Below are 23,993 nucleotides of genomic sequence, written 5' to 3'. Positions count from 1 at the left end.
AAGGAGGGGCTTCATCGAAAATGACGCGGATTTGAATTTGCATTTCCTTCATTCTGAGGCTTATTCATTTAACTTTTGGTGTGAAAGGGCCTTAACATTTGCCAAAACTTTTTTTGTTGTATTATTAAAAAACAAGCAAACGATCCCAGGTGAGAAAAATGAACACAAAAGTAACATAACGTATTACTTTCTATGAAAAGTAACAAAGTAATGCAATTAGTTACTTTTTTAGGGTGTAACGCGATACTTAAACATGTTACAAAGTAACTTCCCCCAACACTGGCATCAATTATGAATGGAAGCTTGCTTCTGGCACAGAATAAACCAATTTTTTTTTTATATGTTTATTGTTTATATCTTGCAATATTTACTTTTTTTCTCACAATTGTGCATTTATATCTCACAATTATGACTTTTTTTCCCCCAGAACTGGACTTTACTGCAAGTTATAAAGTCAGAATTGTGAGATATAAACAATCAATTGCGAGAAAAAAGTAAATGTTGCGAGATATAACCACTCAATAAAATAAACTTATATGCACAGACAAGATTGGTAAGCCGTTTTCTCAGACATAGTCTTGTTAACACAGGTAGTCTTGTGCATTCCAAACAATGTGTAATTTATTCCGTGCAATGTCTCATCTCATTGACGTCCATTCTAAGTGCATTACTGTACAGATGATTTTTGTCGTGAATTCAAATCATTTTCTAATGAGTTTCTGATGCTGTCAGAAGGACTTCAACTTGTTTTGAACATGGAACATTCCTCAAAAATATGATGTAGTTGGTTTTGTTTTGTTCATAATGTGATTTCCAGTTTGTTAATCAATTTGTCACCACTGAAATTCTAAATACCTTCTAAGGACAAACAGTTTATCACTTTTGTGAGACCAAATATAAGACGTTTTAATATCTATTTTTTAAACCATGTATTAACAAAGCTGTACAGGGCGACCCCAAACAAAAGTACGTGTGCGTACAGAAGACATTTGACCACATTTGATTTGTCAGTAAGGGGTGATTGTATTTACCCATAAATGTGTTTGTAAGAATATTCTCTTACTTGAAAGGTAGTTTAGAAATTAGTTGTGTGGTCAGGGTTTTTATTCTAAAGTATGTGTTTGGAAAGTTTTGTAGTTTATGTTTTTAGAGAAAAGGCTGTTTTTTACTTGTCAAACTGATTATAGTTTATTTTTGATTGGATCTATGGATTGTATTAATGTCATTGCGTTTATTCGAATGTTAAAATGGATTCAAGAATCTAGGTATAAATTTATTTTTTAATTTTGTGATGTGTTGTCTAAACGTACGGAATCCGAAAAGGTATATTACGCTTTAGATATCTGACTGTTTCATTTGGCTGTATCTTTGATATGAAAAATCGTCTGTGTTTCAGTAGCTTTTACGGTTTTATATTTCAAAAAAGAGAGAGAAGCCCAAAAAAGGATATTAAAAAAACAAAAATTTGTCTGTGTAATTTTGCATGGGTTTGCCATAGTTGATGATTTAACAGCATATAGGTATAATGAAGATTCGGGTATATTTCGTTTTGTTATCCATCCTTTTTTGTAATCAGGTGTAGGTCTTATTTTGTCTGGTGTTTTCGTAATTTAGATGATTTATTGTTTTGTTTATCATTTCAGATTGTGAATTATTTTCCGTGTTCTCGACTCCTCGTCGTCTCATATGGTGAAAGTATCTGGTTTCATGGCTGCTCTTCAATAATCACCAGCAAAACAAAATCGATGTAATTTTATTGTTTTCAATTTGACGCAGGTCTTCTGATACTGAAACTGAAATAGAGTTGAAAGATAACCGTTTTTGTTTTGTTTTGCAATATTCCTACATCTCAGTCTTAACCTCAAACTGTATTTTAGTGGACTAACATCAGCTGGCCGATACACACCGTGTTCATTGTGTGTACAAGGCAGTTCAGGGTAAATAACAGCATAGTTCATGTGTTTTATTTTGTAACTCACATAAAATATAGTACAGTTGTCTCAGGGGCAAATGTGTCCTGCAGTGAGATGTACAGATATTTATTTTTTACACCGTGTTTATGGATTAAGGGAATGTGCCAGATTTTCAAGCATTGCTTTTTTTTTTTTAGATACATGCCATTATGAGTTCAAATCTCTTTATCGCTGTTCTGTTGTTTAAAATGTTATGCAACATCTAAAGTTTTGTTATGAAAATGATACAAATCTTATATGTATTGTACAGATTCCACTGATGAACAAGATACAAATGTACACATGGACAGATGCTTAAATTTTGTATCTTTGTCATTTTAATACAATAAAATGTGACTGAAACGAAAACTGTCACTGTATTTAGTTTTCTACTTGCTTAGTTGCTTTATATTCTTTTTTAAACAATTAAAGTTTATTACTTGAACACAGAATTTAGCCTAAATGGAACTGTAACTTTTTTGTTCAAAATTAACAAAATTTAAATGAGTCAGTATATCATCAATCCTTTTTCCATCGTCTGTCTTAAAGTCCCCCTGTGGTGAAAATCAAGTTTTTAATGTTGTTTATATGTCTATGTGGTGTTTTTTAATATGCTTTAAGACAAACCATGTGCAAATTCATAAGTCAACACCATTGCTGAGTATTTTCTCTTAAAAACTGCGGTGAACTAAAGACAGTCTCAAAAACACGGTTTGAAATTGCTGGTGTTTCTGACGTCACAAACTGCATTGTAATCAATCATGTTAGAGAAAAGAAAAGAGAAAAATTGCTCCGGTTACTTTAACGCAAATTATGGTGAGGGAGTGGTACAGGTTAGTTGTCACAACGAGCGAGAAAGGTTGACATGGAGCAGCTAAATCTCCAACCTCCGGGGAATCACCCTTTTTGTAGGAAAAAAACAACTCAGAGGAGCCTCTGCTGAAAAAAAGAGAACGCGACAAAGCTCGTAATAAAACAAGAATCAACATCGGCTTGGCTTTTCAGAGATGGCAAGAACTGAGGGATTTGAAATGTTGTAAAAGTGACCTGGAGATGGTGTTTTTATTTCTCAACAGGTGAGTAAGGTATTTTATTGAACAGATAAATTACCATATATAGATGTCTAACAGAGCTCATTTAACTATGCTTGTAGCGCTGTTCTGGAATTTATTTTCAAGAAAGTACACTCAAAAAATGTATTAATTACCCTTAATTTAATTGAAGAACGTTTTTACACAATTTGATTTAGTTTATCAAGGTCATATTATATTATTATAGTATGTTTAACTTAACTTTTGTTTATTACATTTTACAAGATTTAATTCTCATACATTCAAACAAGCAGTTTCGTCATTATACACAATGTATACTGTATATTGAATAAATAAGAAAAGATAGTTATCAGTATTGACATTAGTATTGATCACTGAGTGTCCACAGGCTAATCACAAGTGCCAGTTTTCTGCATAATGGTAACCACAACATTCAAAAACAGAAACTCCTCTAAATGTCCAACATAACTGCACATAAAACACTAATATAATCTACAACATATTCCCTTCACTGAAACATAAAACACATAAAATAACACTAACTCCTTACAATTACTTTCCTAATGTCCCCTGTTGTAAGTCCCCTTGCCAGTGGTGGTTCTACATTGAATTACACCCTGGGCGAGACCCCCTTCGAGATATCCCCCCCCCCCACCCACCCACCCACCCCCCATTGGCAGATCATGTTTTGCTTGTTTTAAGCAAAAACTAAATTTTTATTTATTTCCCCAGAAAACAAGACTTAATATCTTATGTCATTTTACTACTTTAGTAAAATAACGTTATGCATCTTTATTTAAGAAATGTTTGATATTTGGACTGGAAACAAGACAAAAATACTAAGTAAGAAAAGCATTTTTTGCAGTGTAATAACTGAACTTGTAACAGTTTTGTTGCAAAGCACAATATTATGGTGAAATTAGATCTCGTGTTTGAGTTAAAATCGAATTATTGTTAAGCATAGCAAGAATCATAGCAAAAAGGCTAACAAATAAGAGTTATACCCAATATTGCCCCTTCATTCATGACATGGATAACGTTACCGTAATCATACAGAGAAAACATAGTTGTATACCTTTATCTTTCGCTCGTTTCTAAATTGGGCACCTGATGGCTTTGACCTTTCTTGTCCATCTCTTATTTGGCACTCGACATCGACAATCAACAGATTTCCCCTGATCCCCCCCATACCAACTGTCACTCACGACGAGTCACGACCAGAAGTCAAGACTAAACCAATTCACCTTGGTGGTGGTGACCAAGTAATCGTTTTGTATTACCTATTTTAAGTTTAAACTACAATCCGGCCTCTAGTTCATAAACGCCAGAGGAGAACTGGCCCCCGACTGAGCCTGGGTTCTCCCAAGGTGTTTTTTTTTTCTCTCCATTAGGTCACCTGATGGAGTTTCAGCTCACCATTAGGTCACCTGATGGAGTTTTTTCGGTTCCTTGCCACTGTTGCCTTTGGCTTGCTCAGTTGGGGATATTTTGGGAATATTTAATTTAATTTTATCAATCAATAAATCTCACTAGAAACAAACCTTGTTGTATTATTTTAATTTAATACTGTGAAGCTGCTTTGATACAATCTGTATTGTGAAAAGCGCTATATAAATAAACTTGACTTGACTTGACTTGACTATTTTTATTAGCCATTCAGACAATTCAGAAAAACAAAAATGTGCAGGAAATATAGAGGCCTGTATTTATAATATTATGAATGAAATGTGCGTTATTTGGAAGAAAGTCGAGGTGTGACTGACTTAGATAACTATATGGATCCCCCCCCCCCCCCCCCCCCCCGTGTGAACTGTCATCCGCGCCCGCGCCTCCGCGCCCCCTCCCCTTTCCCCTTCTCAAACAAACAGCTTCTGTGCACGGCATCTTCTCAGCAAGCAGGGGCGCCTGCAGCTGCAGGGGGCGCAAATTTGCCAATTCCCCACACAGTGAAATGATAGATAATAGAAAAACGCTTCGCGCCGCAAATTTTTGATTTTTTTTTCTGCTCGTGCCGGCAGCGGCGCCCCCCCAAAAATGCCGTGCCAAAAACCGCTACTGACCCTTGCAAAGCATGCTGGGAACTACAGATCCACTGCCCAGTTAGTAGTCAACAAAAATGATTCATGTAGTTTTAACCCAAATTAATTAAGTAAATTACATTTAGCACATTTTAATTGATTAACCTCAACAAAATAATTTTATGAGTGTACTGTTCTATTAATGGGTAATGCTACAGTAACGTCTTCAGCTAGTCGACTTGAGATCCTTTCCGTCTAGTAGTGAATGTTTTATGAGCAGTAGTGAAATCTCTCTCTCTCTCTCTCTCTCTCTCTCTCTCTCTCTCTCTCTCTCTCTCTCTCTCTCTCTCTCTCTCTCGTAATGAGAAAAAAACATATTCATCCGCACAGTCACAGCCGAAGCACAACCAAAACAATGTTCTTCTGCAAAATGCATGCAGTTCTGTTTTTCCACTACTAGAGGGCCCTAGTTACCTTGCTTTGAGAAACCGTCATTCAATGGTCATTTAGTCACAGTTTTAATATCACCAAGAGTGCAAGTTAAAAACCGCAATACAGTTCAAGGGGGGAACTGCTTAACAGTGCTGATAAAATACAAACAACTTTATTCAAGCAAATTTGTCATTTTTGTTTTGATTAATGTGAAAAGATAAATCGTTCTGTATGAAATTAAACTATTACACTGTAAAGAAAATATTTTTTGGTTTAACTTTAAAAAGTAAGTAACCTGGTTGCTTTAATATTTTAAGTTCATTGAAAAAACTAATAGTTAATACAATGGAGATTGATTTAATCAACAGAAACTCAAAATATTATGTTATCTGAACCACATAAATTATCGAAGTTGATTTGAAAAAGAAAAAATGTTGTGAAAACAAATCATGAAAATATATTTTTACAGTGTACAATTTAAAGTTGCTTATCATGACATGGTGCAATATTATTTGAGTCCTTTTTCTATGGAAACAGTATTTGTGAAAAGCCATCATCAGTATACAAAGCATTAACATTGGCATGTGCAGGGTTTTATGAGCATGCTTTCGCCTGTGCAAATGAAAGCTGAAAACAATGGAAAACACATGCTAATGTCTGCACCTGATGCTGTTTTGTCAAACCAAAATACTATAAAAATCTGAGAATCAGTCAGTTTTAGTTCCTCTGAACAGGTTTGTAGTTGTCATTTCCTCTTTCTAAATCACAAACTGAACCACAAACACACACACATGCACAAAGAAAGAGCCTTGTGAAATATTCACAGAAACTTAAAGGACTCAAGTCATATTTTTTGAATTTTATTTTTCACTATGCAATTTTTTTTGCACCAAGAATAGTGTTCATTTTGCTTTTCATTTTAAAGGGATTGTTCACCCAAAAATGAAAATTAGCCCATGATTTATACTCACCCTCAAGTCATCTGAGTTATATTAAAAAATGTCCTGGCTCTTCCAAGCTTTATAATGGGAGTCAGTGGGTATATTTTTTGGGAAGTCCATCAAAGTGCATCCATCCATGATAAAAGTGCTCGAAGCGTGCTAGTGTCAGCAAGTGTTACTCTTTTGGCGCAAGTCGACTTGCGTACCGCCGTCTGCCGGAAGCTAGTTATTTTAGTCGATAAAGTTTTAAATATGGATATTTTCCTTACACGAAGGCATCGTTTCACTTCAGAAGGCATTTATTAACCGTTTCGAGCACTTTAATCATGGATGGATGTGCTTTGATGGACTTCCAAAAAAATATACCCATTGATTCCCATTATAAAGCTTGGAAGAGCCAGGACATTTTTTAATAACTCCGATTGTGTTCGTCTTAAAGAAGAATGTCATATACACCTATGGCTTCAGGGTGAGTAAATCATGGGCTAATTTTCACTTTTGGGTGAACTATCCTTTAAGCAAAATATAAAGTATTGTTTTCTGAAAAATATATCAAAATGAAGTTTATGCTTAAAACAAGAAAAATATCTGAAAAAATGAGTCTTATGCCATTTCTCTAGTAAATGTATCTTGATTTCAGCATGTTTAGATATTTGTTCTGATAGATATATTCTAAGTAAAATTGTATTCCCCATGATATGAGCCCTTTGTGCAGCTCAGTGCTATTTTAGTATCGATGTTAAATAATGTAAAAAACATTATTTTTAAATAAAATACTTCAGGTCAGTTGAGTCTTAAACACACTAAATTCATCCATAGTTGCAGCAGGCAGATTTTTTTGTCTCAGGTGTCTCTTTTTTAATGGGGGCCCCAACGGCTAACCCGTGCCAGTCATTTCGGGTGGGTATTTTTCCTTTCAGGAAGAGGTTATATATCCCTCTGGCCAAGGTCTCAAACGCTTCGCTGACGTTTATATTCTCCTTTGTAGACACTTCAAGATAAGCCACCATGTTGAGTTTTTTAGCCAGCGCTTCTCCTTCACTCTTCCTGACCTGTCGTCCCACAACCAGGTCACACTTATGACCCACAAGCAAGAAGAACATGGGGTTTGGTTTCACATAGTCCAGGACTTCCTGATGCCAGCTGCAAACACGATCAAACGTCTGTCGCTGTGAGACATCAAACATCAGAATGCAGCCCACAGAATTCCTCATGTAAGACTTACAGATGGACCTGCAGCAAAAAATGGTCAAAGGCAGGTATGTTGAAGTTGTTTCAGCTGAGAAACTCTTAAAATGTACAGAAGACACTTAGTAGTTGTCACTTGAACTCAAGGGAATATTTTTCAGGGTGGGTTTATTTTTTTTATAGTTCAGTTTCCACATCAACACAAACTTTAAAGTCTTCACTACAACAAACTATTGTACATTTTCACAGTTATTTGTAGGAATAAAATATATAGATAATTTAAACATGTAAAGCCTGACTTATGTAATAAGTTATAAAAAACTTTTTTTATTTTTATTAAACCATTTATTGAAACTTTTAAAAAAAATTAAAATTCAGCAAAAAACTATTGGCAACACTTAAATACAGTGTTGGAGTTTTTGCTCAGATAAAATATGACAACAGACATGTTAGAAGGGTGTTTTTCTAATGTGATACTTCAGCAAAAGATGTAAAGATCTCAAATGGCAGCTGCAGAAAGTTTTTAATTTCATATTGAAAAAATAAAATATAATATACAGTAAGTAAGGGATAATGTACATCCAGCAGTTGTTATCTCAGAATAAACCCCTGACAGGGTGATGAGGTATTGCATCAGCCTGAAGGGGGTTTATTCTAAGTTAACAACCGGCTGGATGTACATTATCCCGCTTATTACTCGTATCCTGCCACATAAGTAAATATTGATCTGAGTTGAAATATTTTATTAGGTCTTTAAACGCAAAGATTTTGCGGAGAGAGCAGTCGCAAGTTCAAACTACACGGCCATTTAAGAGATACGGTATACAGTCATACAGCTTATTACAGCATTTCACCACATAAATAATTATGGAGATACGAGATACTGATTTCAGATTAAACTCTTTTAAAATCGTACCTGTTTGTATCTTATAATCCAACAGTGTATAAAAAAAAATGAAACAGAGAAGGAGTCCACGATACTGGATGGCATAATTAAATAACTACACAAAATATTGATTTGACTGAGATTTAATACTTTATTAGCTCACCAAAAACAAAACTTCCACAAAGAAAAAACGTTCACACTGTAAACCCTAACACTCAAAATAATTAATTGGTTTGAGTAGGACAAACTTAAATTAAACTAATCAGTTCAGTCAAATTAACTTTTATGAGTATGAGCAGTTTCTTTTTCTTTTAAGTTCACAGAATTGATATATTTTAAGTAAACTGAACTGTTTAACTGTTTTGAGTTTTATGAAATGATGTGTTTTTATTTGATGAACTTAAGTTTAACTGAAACGGCTGAGATTTCTATTTCCCAGCATGCTTTGCCCATGACACTCGAAAGGGAGAGTAAATGCTAAAATTAAGTGTAATATAATGTTTTTTTGTGCAAGATTAATTTTAAGTGGGAGATTTTATTGATTAATGTTTTGTTATGCTAATTTAGAAGAATTTTTGTTAATGTTGGTTTTAGGATAGTTACCATCACGATGACAAGTGGTGCTTGGTTTGAGAGCAAGTATGTTAAAAACTTTATTTTGCTGCACTCAATACAGCAAGTGCTATAACATTATATTGTTAACATGTTAGCTAATCAGCGAGTTAGCATTTATTGAACTAGCTTGATATAGCAAGCTATGTTTATACTAATAAAAATGTTCACATTGCGGTTACATATTAAATTAAATGTATGAATTAGTGTACTCAAACATTTCAAGCTGAGAACAAGTAAAATGTAAAATGTTAAGTAATGCTTACTTAAACTTTGAATTTCTTAACTAAAAAATTTAGGCAACTGATTGCCTTAATTTTTTGAGCTTTGCCAACTTATTCGGGTTTACAGTGCAAGCGTATAGCGCTGCTGACTTCAGTAACCAGGAGTGAGCCTGCGTTATCTGTTTTCAGAGGTTGTTATCTGTGAATAACATACCGCTGGATGGTGTGATTGACCAATCAGAATCAAGTATTCCACAGAGAGAGCCATGTAATTAACTTATAAATAAAATGAATGTAGCATGCATATATATAAACATATATGTTTTTATTTAAGGAAACCCTGAAAGGAAACAAAGGTATTAAACTAATAGAAAAGTTAAGAACTGCATTAAATATATTGACAACATATATTGACATGATTTCTCTCAACATGGGGACAGGAGAGCTGTCAGTCAATACATAGGAAATGGGAAAACAAAGTAACTTGCGTTACTTAACTCAGATATTGTGTTGTAAATTTAAAAGTAATGCATTACTTTACTAGTTACTTAAAAAGTAATCTGATTACATAACCTATAATGTGACCCCCAACACTTGTCCAGAGTGCACAGTTCACACTTTATTTTCTACTCTACCTTCAGGTTTTGAATTCACATAAACTTTAAACGTCTTAAAACAAGTCACTTTAATTAGTGAGCAGAAATCAACTATCCCTGTGTAATACTGGGTGCGTTTAGCTGACAAAAACTCACCTAAATCTTTCCTGGCCCGCAGTGTCCCACAGAAGGAGTTTGATCACAACATCAGGGTCAAGGTTCATGTTATGCACCCTAAAATCAATTCCCAGAGGAGACTGAGAGGATTCATCAAATGTTCCTTCAGTGAAGCGATGCAGAAGAGACGATTTCCCTACAGCTGAGTCTCCAAGAATGACAATCCCAAATCTCAAGTTCCACGGTATTGTTTCTTGCATTGTGAATGGCTTTGTTACGATGACAAGCAGCTCTGTTAGTGTTAGAACTAGTGCTAAAACTCTTTACTATAAGTCTTTATTATAAGCCTTGCCCTCTGGTGACTGAACAAACAGGTTAAAAAGCACAAAGAGGGAGAGGTTTGCAGTATAATGGATACACACCTATTTCACAACAATGGTGGCCTGTGAAACGTGGCATTACAAACTGAAATCTCCTACTGTTGCACAATAAGATACAGTATATCAGTGAGAGAATTTGATATGTACATGGCAAAAAAGATTTTCTTACTAAACATTCTTAAAGCAAGACATCTTTATTTGAGAAGCAAACTGACATGATATGAAGTCTTGCTTTCTGAAGAAAATTATCAAAAGGGGTAAGAAAAATAATCTTGTTTTCCCTTTGAATTAAGTTTATTTTTCTGACCCCATTGACATTTTTTTTCTTGTTTTAAGCATAAACTCACTAAATTGATTTCTGTTTTGAACAAATTTTTCTGTTTTGTAGATTTAAAATCTACGTTTTCCCAAAAAATCTTAGGAGAATGTCATAATATCAAACACAAATTACACTGACTATACACATGATTAAGATGTTTTTAAAGTCAACTTGAAATCAAAGTTTTTCATGTTGGCTGTAAGGCAATAAAAGCACAACTCAGAAACATTTTAAAAATGCATTTGTCATAATAATGTTCTATAATCTATAAAAACACTCACAATTGTTCACTTAAATGTGTCATAACATGACAAATCTAATTTGCGTTGATCTTTTGACATATAAGAGATCTTTTTACCATTAAAACATCCTGCAACTGCAAAATGTCCTCCTCATTATAAACAAAGCATTTATTTAATAAAGCTGCAAAAATATATTTACATATGCCTGCATCCAGAGCAAAACATCAACAAATATTTTTGCATCGTCGCAAGTGTAAATTGAAGCGTAGAGGAACGTTCGTGTTTAAACAGCTCATTTGCTCATTTCTGCAGAGACTTCAGAAGGATACCAGTGTCAGGAACAAGTAAATGGTTTATTTTTAATGGCGTACCAGATTGCCTCAGAGGATTATATGCAGGGCTTGACATCAACACCCGCCAACTCGCAAAATGTGGGTGGATCTCAGCAGTGGCGTGTAACGCAGTCACTACTAACCACTTTGGCGGGTTGAATTTTATATATAATATACACATTTTTCAATTGTAGTCTTTTATAAAAAATCATCTTAAATAAACTAGTGCAATGTAGTGTTGTCAAAAATATAGATTTTTCGATACTGAATTATCTGAAATGCTTCCAATAATCATTTTCCGCAGAATAAAAACACGATACCTCTTTCTCACTCTCTCATCTCTCCGACAGCGAGTTGATGATATATTTTAAGTGAACGTAAACAGTTGAGAAAGAAAACGCACGTGTTACAGTATAGTGGATCTGTGCGTCAGGTCTTAAAGTGACAGCAGCCTAATGTATCTGCTGCCAAATTATGAGATAATATTAAAAATATCTATATGGCTGTTTTTCCCAATGTTATCAATGTCAAAATTGCAATCAGTGAAAATGCTGAGTGGCTAGTAACTGGAAACCCAAAAGCCACAGTGGCTGGTGAGCAAAAAAGTTAATGTCAAGCCCTGATTATATGTTTGTTCGGAGCATTTGACCGCAGATTGTTTTGTAAACGAGGCACAGTGTAATGGAGTTTGCAAAGAAACTTTTGTTAAAAGATGAAGCAGCCAACTGTGTTGGATCTGACCGCAGCTGCATCACAAACCGTAAGTAAATTATTTAATAATGCTTTCTGTAAATTACGGTTTTATATGGATAATGTTTTCAAAACACTTACTCGTGTGCAATAGCGAGTGGGCGTTGATACGGTTTCCTGTGCAATGACGTTAGCCAATCATAACAGTGGGCGTTTACTGAAAAGCCTTAAAGTAGCCGTCCCTTAAAAGGTCAGAACGAAGGTTGAAAATATATTTTTTTGTGCCTAAAAAATTAACATTATAAAGTGAACTTCAATTCCATGCCATGACCCCTTTAAGATAAAAAGACCGTCCCCTGTGTCCTGCTGTTAGCACAGGGAGAACCGCCGAGAGTTGATGTTCATCTTGGTGACCCCGATGACCTTGAGTGTCGAGGACAGGCCTAATCCAGGAGACATGGGAACGTCACATAAATCTGACATGTCGTCTCGCTCCTCCAGCTCAAACGTGGCATCGTTCAGCATCTTGCGATGTTGGCTACACGTCTGCACGATTCTCTGGTTGTTAATATCAGTGCGCAGGTGCATTAGCTGACGCGCGAGCTGCTGGTCCTGTAAACGCATCTCTGCCTGCAATAAAACGGATAAAAAAGGTAAACAGTTACTTAAGCTTGAATATACATTAGAGAAACACTGTTTAAACTTTCCCTGGCGCTTTAAGTCAAGTCACCTTTATTTATATAGTGCTTTTTACAATACAGATTGTTTCAAAGCAGCTTTACAGAGATAACAGGAAAATAATGCAACAAGGTTTGTTTCTGCTGCACAGCAGATCTATATTGATCTTTACATTGTTTACACCAGTTGGTGGCAACAAAAGTCTATAAATCAGTGTGATTCCCTCACCGAACTGATTAATCGGACTAACAGCAATGGAGCTAAAAGTTGTGAAAACAGTCAATCAAAAAGAATGCTTCAGATTTATGATATGTGTAAATTAAAAATGTCCTTTGAATGGTTGATTTGGTGCTCAAGAAACCTTTTTTATTGTGCTGCTTAATATTTTTGTGTGTGTATATATATTATATATATATATATGCATTAAATTGATTATTTACATTAAAGTGGCAGTAAAGGTAAACTTTAAACTAAAGTAAAAAAAAAAAAAATCTATTTCAAATAAAATATGTTCGGTAACACTTTATTTTACGGTGCCCTTGATACAGAGTAATTACTTAATTAATTACTTAGTAATAGACTTTGTAATAACATGTAACAAAATGTACTTAACATGTAACTAAGTTATGGAACAGCCTGTACTTACAGATTGTAATTACGCACATGTAATAGGCAGCTACTGTTACACGTGTAACAAGCCGAGTCTGTTACATACGTGTTACGGACTTGATACACTGTAATTATGTAAGAAAGTACTTAGTATAACACAATGTAACAACAAGTACTTAAATATGTTAGGCTACTAAGGTCTGCAGTTACACATGGTAAATGTGTATGTTCTGTAGCATTACTTGTATGTAACATAAAATAAAGTGTATCAAGATTGTACTTAAGTGCACTTACTGTGTATCTACATATGTTATCCATCTGAATTAACCCACTAGTTCATAGCTTAAATACATGCATTAGCTTCCTAATTACATAGCAATTACAAAATATTACACAGGTATAAGCTACGTAAAATAAAGTGTATCAAGAATGTACTTAAGTGTACTTTGTGTATACATACCTTATCCATCTCTGCCTTACTTTGATTTAACTCACTAGTTCATAGCTTAAATGCATGCAGTAGCTTCTTAATTACATTGCAATTACATTGCAATTACACAGGTATAAGCTTCGTAAAATAAAGTGTATCAAGAATGTACTTAAGTGTACTTTGTGTATACATACCTTATCCATCTCTGCCTTAGTTTGATTTAACTTACTAGTTCACAGCTTAAATGCATGCAGTAGTTTCCTAATTACATAATATTACACAGGTATAAGCTACGTAAAATAAAGTGTATCAAGAATGTACTTAAGTGTACTTTGTGTATACATACCTTATCCATCTCTGCTTTAGTTTGATTTAACTCACTAGTTCACAGCTTAAATGCATGCAGTAGTTTCCTAATTACATTGTAATTACATAATATTACACAGGTATAAGCTACGTAAAATAAAGTGTATCAAGAATGTACTTAAGTGTACTTTGTGTATACATACCTTATCCATCTCTGCTTTAGTTTGATTTAACTCACTAGTTCACAGCTTAAATGCATGCAGTAGTTTCCTAATTACATTGTAATTACATAATATTACACAGGTATAAGCTACGTAAAATAAAGTGTATCAAGAATGTACTTAAGTGTACTTCATGTGTATCTATAAACCTTATCCAACTCGGCTTGTTACACATGTGTAACAGTAGCTGTCTATTACATGTGTGTAATTACAATCTGTAAGTACAGGCTGTTCCATAACTTAGTTACATGTTAAGTACGTTTTGTTACATGTTATTACAACGTCTATTACTAAGTACCTAATTAAGTAATTACTCTGTATCAAGGGCACCGTAAAATAAAGTGTTACCATATGGGCTTTTGAACTTTCTATTTATCAAATATTCCTGAAAAAAATGATACCTGGTTTCAATAACACAGTCTCACCCCAAAACGTCACATACTGACGGGTCTTGACCATACGGCAACATACGACGAAAAGGGTACCCCTAAAACGTCCATATGTGACGATTCGGGTTATGGGTAGGTTTAGGTATGCGTTAGGGTACCGCTAGGAGGCGCTGCTGGTGCGCTTATGTCTTCGTCTCATATGGACGTTTTAGGGGTACCCTTTTCGTCGTATGTTGCCGTATGGTCAAGACCCGTCAGTACATGACGTTTTGGGGTGAGACCGGGCTGGTTTCAACATTGATAATAATAAGAAATGTTTCTGCAGCAGCAAACCAGTATATTATAATGATTTCTGAAGGATCATGTGACACTGAAGACTGGCGTAATGATGCGGAAAATTCAGCTTTGCCATCAAGAATAAATTATACTTTAAAATATATTCAAATAGAAAACAGTTTTGTTGAATTGTAATAATATTTCACAATATTAGTGTTCCACTTTATTTTTTTATCAAATATATGTAAACCTTGGTGAGCAGAAGAGACTTCTCAATTAACTTTTGACTGGTAATGTACTGTATATACACACACTTTTATGTATTTGTTTTATATGTTTATATATTGTTTAATATGTTTTTTTTCTTCCACAAATACAACAAAGCAGTTTTATTTACCCGTTTATAATTCATTTAAACAGAAACCAAGGTGAAAAACTCACCAGCTCTTTCTTGAGCCACTCCAATGCTTGGTCTATACTTCCAAATCCCAGTCTGTTCCCTGATGGTCGCCTCCCTTCACGGATCACACCAGCTTCCAGTGACGGCTTGGCCCACTTAAGAGGACCTGATGTTTTTTGTTTGTCCGTGTTACCCGGTGTCTCTGAGACTCTGTGGCTCTGGGCGAGCATCTCCTCCAGCTGAGCTCTCCAGTCCAAGGAGGACGGCTTTCTGGTCTCGAGCTTCAGCTTCTCAGTCAAAGCCTTCAAACTGGAGAGGTGGTCATCCTGCGCTGCAGCAAGGCTTTCTGGGCTTTTTAAGGGCTTATCTGCATGTGACACTGCCATTGGCTTTAGGGACATGTCCTCTACACTTGCAGGGAAACTAAAAATCATTCACTGGAAAAGTGGGAAAAGTTGGCAGACCAACATCACTGTTGGAAATTGTTCAAGAGACCTGGATGGCTCCAGCAATTGTCCGAATTTAAAGCCAAAATATGCACAGATTTCATGGAAGTTCAAAAATGCAAATATCTTTTGTTTCAGAGAACTTTCATAACACACACATTAGTTATGATTTATTATTAAAGACGATATGTTTAAAAAATGGTGTCGATGCAGCTTTCTAGAGGCTCTCCAAACAAGAACTGCAGATGTTTCAGTCCTGAGACTCTTGAAATTATGATTATGATCTGAAATATAATAGAAACACAAATTCATCATACCATGCAAAAAGTGAATACTGAAATCTACTGCATGCTTAAATGTGATAAACTATCTAATAATCTACAAATCGTCTTGTAAAAGAAACATACCTGTGCAGTTCTGTAATGAGGACAGTTTATCAACAAGTTCACTCACTCACACTTGTTTTACTAGTTAGTCTTCTTTCATAATATCTACTTCCTTGAAACATTGTTCTTGATTCATCATTGACTTGAGAAATGACAAGCACTAAACCTGGATCAGAGAAAGCAAACAGACACCAAGAAAATGAGTCGATATATCTTAGAAACAAACAGTTGTGTAAAGTATTTGAGTAAATGTAATCAGTGTCGATACTTGAGTATATTTTTGGCTGCTTTGTAGTTTGACTGAGTATCAAGGATATTAACAGCTTGTACTCTTAAGTTGACTACATTTTGGAATAAGTATCTGTACTCTTTACTCCAATACGTTTCTGAAGATTAAAGCAATTACTGGTCACATTTTGCATGGCACTTAACTTTCTGCAGCAGTTTATTTCTGCCACAAAAGAAGTGATATCGCCATCTTCAGGGCATTGAAGGTACTATATCTTGTGTGTTTTGCCCTCAGTCACCCAAACTTGTCAACAAGGCTCCTTTAAGTGAACGAGTGCATTATTAGCAGGTAGTTGTGAATCACAGGTGTTTTATATATGAGATGAGGACATGGCCACAGCCGCTGATGAGGCCGAGACCAGCATGTAGTGCAAGAAGGCTTTGACTTTAATTTTACCTAACATTATTTTATTTATTAGTTATATTGAAGAGACCTTTTTGAATGATATTGATATATTTAAGTCCATTTTGAGCACTTGAGCTTAACTGAGACTTGAGTGTTTGTAGACGTTTAAGAGGCTGTTCTGTTAACCTTGATTTATTGCAATTTTGAGGTGTTCAGTTTTATTTTGACTTTAGAGAATAAAAGTGATCGCTTTACTCACAAATCAACTGCTTCTTATTTTCCACTGGCATTTCTCTTATGTGTTGAGGACCAGTGCATCTTTAAACCTACATTCAATACAAGCAAAAAATCAGATACTCTGAAATTGGTGACTTGTAACTTGCAGTGGAGTAAATTTCACTGTAAGGTGTCTGTACTTTTACTCAAGAATGGTTTTCTGGTGCTCTTTACACTTCTACAAACAAAATGCAATTTTGCAATTGTTCTAGATGCATTGGACAGAAAAACCCAAATTGCCATCATATGACGCAACATGAATGAACAGCTTTTTGTATAAATAGATGAACCGATTCATTGTAAACTGCACAAAATATTTCATATGTATTGATTGAATATGTTGAAAAATTAGCTTTTTACACAGGTGATTTGAACAATTATATTGTGCAATCACTTCATTATGATCAGGAGATCCCAACATATATATATATATAGTCTTGTTTTCCAGTACAAGTATCTTCATTCTAAAATCACGGGATAGTTCACCCAAACATTAAAATTCTGTCATCATTTACTTCCCCCTAAGTTGTTCCAAACCTCTCTGAGTTTCTTTCTTCTGTTGAGCATAAAAAGATATATTTTGAAGAACGTGGGGAACCAAAGAGTTGATGGACCTCCATTGACTTCCATAGTATGGGGAAAAACAAATAATAAGTCCACCAACTGTTTGGTTTGGTAATCATAGAGATTTGAAACAACTTGAGGGTGATTAAATGATGACAGAATTTTCATTTTTGGGTGAACTATGTGACATATTAATGACATATTAAGTCTTGTTTTCTGAAATATTCTTGTTTTTCCTTTGAATTAAGTTTAGTTTTCAGATATTTCTTCTTGATTTAAGACTTAATATCTCAAGTCATTTTTCTTCTAAATGTATCTTGATTTAAGAATGTTTCGATATTTGTACTCGAACACAAGACAAAAAACACTCAGAGAACATTTTACAAGAAAACACTGTTCCAGTTTTTCTACTCCAAAATGTCATGTTACTTGCCATTTCTTTGTAATTATTTGTAAAAATCTTCTAGTAATTTCTGAGTGAAAATTGTTTCAAAGTAAATCCTACACCATTTTCATTCAGTGTACTTCTAGTGACAGTATCACTTATGGGTCATTTTAGGATTGGGTCCAAATAATGATCAAATTAAATTAAAATTTTTTGACAAGCAGAACGGTTTGTCCTAGATTTAGGGACTGAAGTTTTAATTATCACATCATAAAAGATCTAATACTTCACCATATATGTCATATATGAGCAGATTGTTTACATGTGATATCAGTCCCAGTCTGCTGGACTCCATATTCCTGTGGTTGAGGTTGAGCAGTGGAAGTAGGACACAGCAGCTGATGCCTGCTAAACTGGGAACCCCTCGAGTCCCGCCGTCTCTGTGCGATTCTAGTTCCCGTCATCAACCAGAGCACGCAGACTTCACCAAACAAACTCCTAATCTGGCCCTTAAGATTTTATCATATCATATCATCACATTGTGTACAAGTTCCTGGTCCTTTAATAGTGACAGACGGTCCACAAAGCTGTGTGAGTTTATGGAACTCACTATATTAGGAGTTCATGATGCTTGGAGGGAACAACTGGTGAAAAAGTTGGCTAACTAAATGTGGAAAATGTAATGGATGGAATGGCCACGGAACGTTTCCCGCTGCTCAGTGTTTTTCCAATGTCCTGATTCATAGAAAAGTCACATTACACTGAGCAACAGGATGCTGTCCATCAAAAAGAAGATCTGTGTTTTGGCGTGAATATAATGAGAACATGCTGAGTATGTGTTGACACTTTTCATGATGCCAAAAACACTCGGATGAAGGAATCTCACAGAAACTGCCAAGAACATGTCTAGTTCACAATTCATACCCAAAAAAAAAAAAAAAATTATATAAATATTAAAATATTATTATTTGTATATAAGACATATATTTATACAATAAATAAATTATTAATTTGGAAACACTTTATTTTACAGTGTCATTGTTACATGTTACATTTAGTTACTAATGTATAAATTCAGTGTTATTACTATTGTATGAAAATAATATTATTTTAATAAAATATTAGTTAAATAATTACTAAAATATTATAAAATAGTACTATCTAAATATTACTCAGTGCCTGAATGTATAAATTCAGTGTAACAAAGACACCTTAAAACAAAGTGTAACAATGAATTATTTTACAGGTAAATTTGAATATTTAAAATATAAAAATATCTTAATAGTACTATTTTATACTATTTTGGTAATTATTTCACTAATATTGTATTAAAATAATATTATTTTCATAAAAATACGTCAATCCAGAGTATGACAGTGGCATTATAAATAGAAAAAACATTTTAAACAATTATAAAAATATTTAAAATATCATAAGTGTGCTATGTAAATATTATTTATGTTTAAATATTAACAATTTCATTTTAATAATATTTTATTATTAATATAATTTTAATAATAAAACATTTTTTAAAACAATATTTTTCATTTAAAAAAACATACAAATAATACAGAGTGCATATGACAGTGACATTATATGGAAGGCTGGGTTCCTCTGATCCAAACCAGGTGGACAGAATAACTACCCTGCACCTGATCTCTATGTGCGTAGTTTAGGAAGACATTTCACGAAAGATCATTTTAGTTCCAAGAACAGCCTTAATTCATACACATATCTCTCAAAAAACTTAAACCCATATTTACTTACAGGTTGAAAAGCTCAAATGCAGCCGTGACGACATTTCTACAAATCCAGTAACAGGAAATATTGAGGGGAGGGGGGAAAAAAAGACAAAATTAGAACTGCGTTTCAATAACAGCGCTCGTGAAGACCACCTAGTGATCCCTCGTTAGATTATTATGGAGATATGAGGATCACAAATGTTTGAATATCAACCTACCTTCGCCAAACCGCGTTTAGTGAGTGAGTCAAACCCCATCTACTGCAAATGAACGCGAACGTGCCGCGTCGCGTAAACGAGGTCTTTCATTGGTCGACAGGGTGCTGATGTCAGTTCAGACAGACGCGTCGCGCTTCGTTTATTATAATACGAGCGCTCTGATTGGTCGACGTCGGGATTCCATAGCTTGCAGTGTGAGCGTCGCGTCACACAGGAACGTTTTGTGCGTCAAACGCAGGGCGTTCATACAGACAAGAAATTAATGTTCCCATGTTTTTCGTCATGAAACACAATGTAAACGCAATCACCACTTTAAAGCGGTTCAACACAATTTCTGTCTGCGAACGTGGCTTATGTTTTTACAGGACGCGTTTTTAAAAAAAGTGCGCAATTGTCAGATCTAAAGTAACACAAGTTGCCACTAAAGCGCTAGATTTGTTTTGAAAGTCAAATGTTGCTTAGACACAAACCTTTAAGATTTTAAGTGTGTTTTTTATTGTGTCAACATTATCCAAAAGCTAAAAATATGACAATTTTACTTTTGAAGGAGAAAAATTATTATTAATTGTTCCAATTTAAGGCCGCTCTGAAATGGATGCATAATGTTCAGGTTATTTTGTGCTCAAAAAATGTGAAAAACAAAACAAAACAAAAACACCCAAGGTGCCGAGAGCGAAGAGCACCTGCAGTGGGACGTTCCTCGCTTTCATTGGCTGATGGATCTGTCAGTCATGCAATGACGTCATGTGGGCATTGTGTTTGAGGAAGCGCAAGAAAGAAACTGCATCAAGTCCAGAATATATAAAACACCTCGACATCATCGAAAAGTTTAATGTGACTGGAGTTAATATAAACGCTTTCCAACGTCCCGAGTCGAAAGGTACGTTATTGTTTCGTCCTTTTCTGAATTCCTTGGTGGCTAAGTTTGGCCAAGAAAACGTAATGTGGCCAAAAATCAGTAATGTGATCAGCGGTATTCAGTGCTAGACTCAATTTCTTTCCTTGTTGTTTGCTCTTTTTGTAGTTTATTTTTTACTATTTTCCATCGAAAGGACCGATAGACGTCATACAGATTTTCATAATATTATAAATGAGTTTTAATCCTGTATTGATTATTGATCAGCTCCAGTAAGTGAGATCCAGGACTCTGTATGTATGTTAAGCACCTGCTCAACAGTAGTATTTATTTTTAGAACCACGTTTTGTCCTCTGGCGCTTCCTGTATCACTTCCTTGTTACATAAAACACATAGAAATTAAACACTGAAATTATTTAGAAGTTCTACATATACTCCCATGGTTTTACAGGGTCTGCACGTTAACATATTTGCACACCTATCATATATATACACTAATATATTTCTCATACATGTAAATATTGTGAATTTATTCATATTTTATGCTTTTAATTTACTCTTTGTATGTGTACCTGTATTTGGATTTACTGCTGTAGAATGCCCGAGCCTCACAATAAGCATTTATATGTACAAACTGTCACTGACATCTGGTGCATGTTTTATTATTTATTATTTTTTAAAGTCCCCCTGTGGTGAAAATCAAGTTTTTAATGTTGTTTATGTCTTATGTGGTGTTTTTAAGATGCTTTAAGACAATCCATGTACAAATTCACAAGTCAACACCATTGAGTATTTTCTCCTTTAAAACTGCAGTGAACCAAAGACAGTCTCAAAAACACGGTGGGTGTAGAGTTACATTCAAGCTATTTTAATGCATGACTAAAAAACAGGGGGACTTTAAGTTAAAGTATGGAAAGTGTTATTAACATAACAATTATTAGGTGAAAAATCCACTGAACAACCCAGTATTGACTAACAAGTGTAGTTCCTTGTGTTTAGAGCTGCTAGAAATCTTGATTTCTGATTCTTGAAATATATATTTTTCAATTAAAAGCACTTTTGACTGCTGGAAATTGTGAAAAGTGAAATCACATGTCCAGAAATAAAGTTGCTTTTAATATAGATTGTGTGATGTTTTGACAACACTAGACTTTAACACAACTGTAGGCTAGTCAATTAACTTTGGATATAAAAAAGAATCAAAATAAATGGTTTAATTATGATTATTTTGTAATCGATTAATCTGTTGGTTATTTCTTTGATTAATCAATAAATCAGATGAAAAAAAAATTAAATATTAAAAATAATATTTTTTGAAAATAATTAATTTGAATAAATGTACGAAATTATACCAAAACCTGTCCTTTGTTGTCCTCCAAACAGCGTGCAATTTAAAGGCAACAAATATAGTGAATGTATCCATGTAGACTATGCTTAATTAAACATTGTTCAATTATTTTCATTATCAATTTTATCAATTAGTTGTTGCAGCACTATTACTAACTAACATGCTTATTTTTTTGGAGATTATGTGGAAGTGTTGCATGCGCTGCATATGTGCAGTCAGTAAAGTTCAGGGTGGGTTTGTAACGGCACTGTAGGACTGCTGAAAAGAGCGTTTGTTGGAGGGAGGGCTTGTGGGGAAAAATTCATGTAATTATGGGACTTTTACAAAAGACAGTCTGTCTGTTATAACTTCCTTTTGTGTATTCACAGTGCCGAAAGTGACTTCCACATTCACCGCCACAGGATGCAGATCAGCGTTTATCTGTACGCTCTCATCGCCTGTAGTGGATTAACCCTTTCAGCACTAGAGAATGGCAGTGATGCGCCGGCACTCCTCCTGGTGTCTTTTGATGGCTTTCGAGCAGACTATCTAAACAAATACTCATTTCCCAATCTCGAAAGGTTCTTCTCCGATGGTGTCCTTGTACATGAGCTAACCAATGTGTTCACGACCAAAACCTTTCCCAATCATTACAGTCTCGTCACAGGGCTGTACGCGGAGAGCCATGGGATGCTTGCCAGTATTATGTATGACCCAGTGTCGAAAAAGCATTTCTCTATTCAAAATGACAGTGACCCTTTCTGGTGGGACGAAGCCATTCCCATCTGGGTGTCGGTGGAGGAGAATGGCTACAGGGCGGCATCTGCTATGTGGCCGGGAACAGATGTAAAAATTCATAACCACACATTAAAATACACATTTAAATATGACTCAAAGGTGAGCTTCCAAACAAGGCTGGGAAGCCTCACACAGTGGATGATGGCGGACAGATCTGTTAAGTTTGCCGCTCTGTACTGGGAAGAACCCGACTGGAGCGGCCACAAGTATGGCCCGGAGAACACCACTGAGATGGCTAAGGCTTTGAAGGAGGTGGATAGTCACATAGGTTTTCTGATGGAGCAGCTCAACAAAACGGGATTATGGGGGAAAATAAATGTTATCATCACTAGCGATCATGGTATGACCCAGTGTTCTCAAGAGCGTCTTATTGAATTGGATAAATGCATCAGTCCGAGCAGCTATACAGTAGTGGATCTCACTCCTGTGGCTGCCATCATTCCTTTGGAAGGTAATGTTTGTCATTGATACTCCATTTAAATCAATTTTTAATTAAAAAAGTCTGACACCATGAACTGTGATGTATATAAATATGCACAAAAAAAACTGTTTGGATTTAAATAGGCAAATGCTTCTTAAGAGTCTATGACTGGATCATTATTGCAGTGATTATGTTTCTATCTATATGTTTGGCAGCAGTTATTCTAACCCTAATTGATGGAGTGTGTAGCTTTTCACTTCTTAAACAACCATGTAGGAAAACACATCATGGCCATATTCCAGGAGGACAATGTCAAGATTCATCAGACTCAAACTGTTAAAGAATGGTTGGGAGGAGCATGAAGAATCATTTTCACACATGAATTAGTGGAAATAATGTTGATGGAACCTCTTGATGGAAATAAATGTTGTGAAAATTACGTTGTCAAAATAATTCCAGTTCACATTGCTACGTGGAAGCGATAAATAATTCTGTATTCTACACTTTTAAGGCCAGACAAATAATTTGTTGAGGTCTATTTGTAAAGAAAGACTACACGCCTGCGCACATATATATTCAAACACACATATCTATTGACTAAACACGTAATACGTATATGTGCACGCCATCAGTGTTTTCAGAGGTTTGCG

At 34.9% G+C, this 23,993-nt stretch overlaps 3 protein-coding genes across 4 annotated transcripts in view; 1 reads left to right on the top strand and 2 right to left on the bottom strand.

Moving 5' to 3' along the window:
- Positions 1–6,296: 6,296 nt before the first annotated feature.
- LOC307147921 (ras-related protein Rab-39B) lies at positions 6,297–10,512 on the bottom strand. Its single transcript, XM_079853020.1, has 2 exons — positions 10,058–10,512; positions 6,297–7,628 (listed from the first exon to the last, which is right to left on the bottom strand). The coding sequence occupies exons 1-2, from the start codon at positions 10,276–10,278 to the stop codon at positions 7,205–7,207; spliced, it is 645 nt and encodes a 214-aa protein (XP_079709146.1). The 5' UTR covers positions 10,279–10,512; the 3' UTR covers positions 6,297–7,204.
- A 1,312-nt stretch (positions 10,513–11,824) lies between these two features.
- On the bottom strand, positions 11,825–20,042 carry fam167aa (family with sequence similarity 167 member Aa). 2 transcript variants are annotated; one of them, XM_079853019.1, is made up of 6 exons: positions 19,942–20,042; positions 19,749–19,784; positions 17,016–17,082; positions 16,144–16,288; positions 15,332–16,020; positions 11,825–12,611 (listed from the first exon to the last, which is right to left on the bottom strand). In XM_079853019.1, the coding sequence occupies exons 5-6, from the start codon at positions 15,722–15,724 to the stop codon at positions 12,351–12,353; spliced, it is 654 nt and encodes a 217-aa protein (XP_079709145.1). In that variant the 5' UTR covers positions 15,725–16,020; positions 16,144–16,288; positions 17,016–17,082; positions 19,749–19,784; positions 19,942–20,042; the 3' UTR covers positions 11,825–12,350. The 2 variants fall into 2 exon arrangements, with proteins under 2 accessions (XP_079709145.1, XP_079709144.1); XM_079853018.1 differs by lacking the exon at positions 17,016–17,082.
- A 659-nt stretch (positions 20,043–20,701) lies between these two features.
- The window catches only part of LOC307147917 (chloride intracellular channel protein 5-like), a 26,182-nt gene continuing 22,890 nt past the window's right edge, over positions 20,702–23,993 (top strand). Inside the window, exons 1-2 of the mRNA XM_079853015.1 lie at positions 20,702–20,821; positions 22,514–23,373. Coding sequence (XP_079709141.1) covers positions 22,548–23,373 — 826 coding nt within the window. The 5' untranslated portion in view covers positions 20,702–20,821; positions 22,514–22,547. The remainder of the gene's footprint in view (positions 20,822–22,513; positions 23,374–23,993) is intronic.

The sequence above is a fragment of the Squalius cephalus genome (assembly GCF_949319135.1).
Source record: "Squalius cephalus genome assembly, chromosome: 20".
NCBI lineage: Eukaryota > Metazoa > Chordata > Actinopteri > Cypriniformes > Leuciscidae > Squalius > Squalius cephalus.
The sequence above is the reverse complement of the archived record's forward strand: the minus strand, read 5'-3'. Positions and strand labels throughout refer to the sequence as shown.

What these genes read in the sequence shown, in the direction of transcription:
- LOC307147921 (XM_079853020.1), bottom strand. Translation starts at nt 10,278, where the DNA reads ATGCAAGAAACAATACCGTGGAACTTGAGATTTGGGATTGTCATTCTT. An exon ending in GCGGGCCAGGAAAGATTTAG is followed by an intron (nt 7,629 to 10,057) that starts GTGAGTTTTTGT and finishes TTTTTGCTGCAG; the next exon opens with GTCCATCTGTAAGTCTTACA.
- fam167aa (XM_079853019.1), bottom strand. Translation starts at nt 15,724, where the DNA reads ATGATTTTTAGTTTCCCTGCAAGTGTAGAGGACATGTCCCTAAAGCCA. An exon ending in AGTGGCTCAAGAAAGAGCTG is followed by an intron (nt 12,612 to 15,331) that starts GTGAGTTTTTCA and finishes GTTTTATTGCAG; the next exon opens with GCAGAGATGCGTTTACAGGA.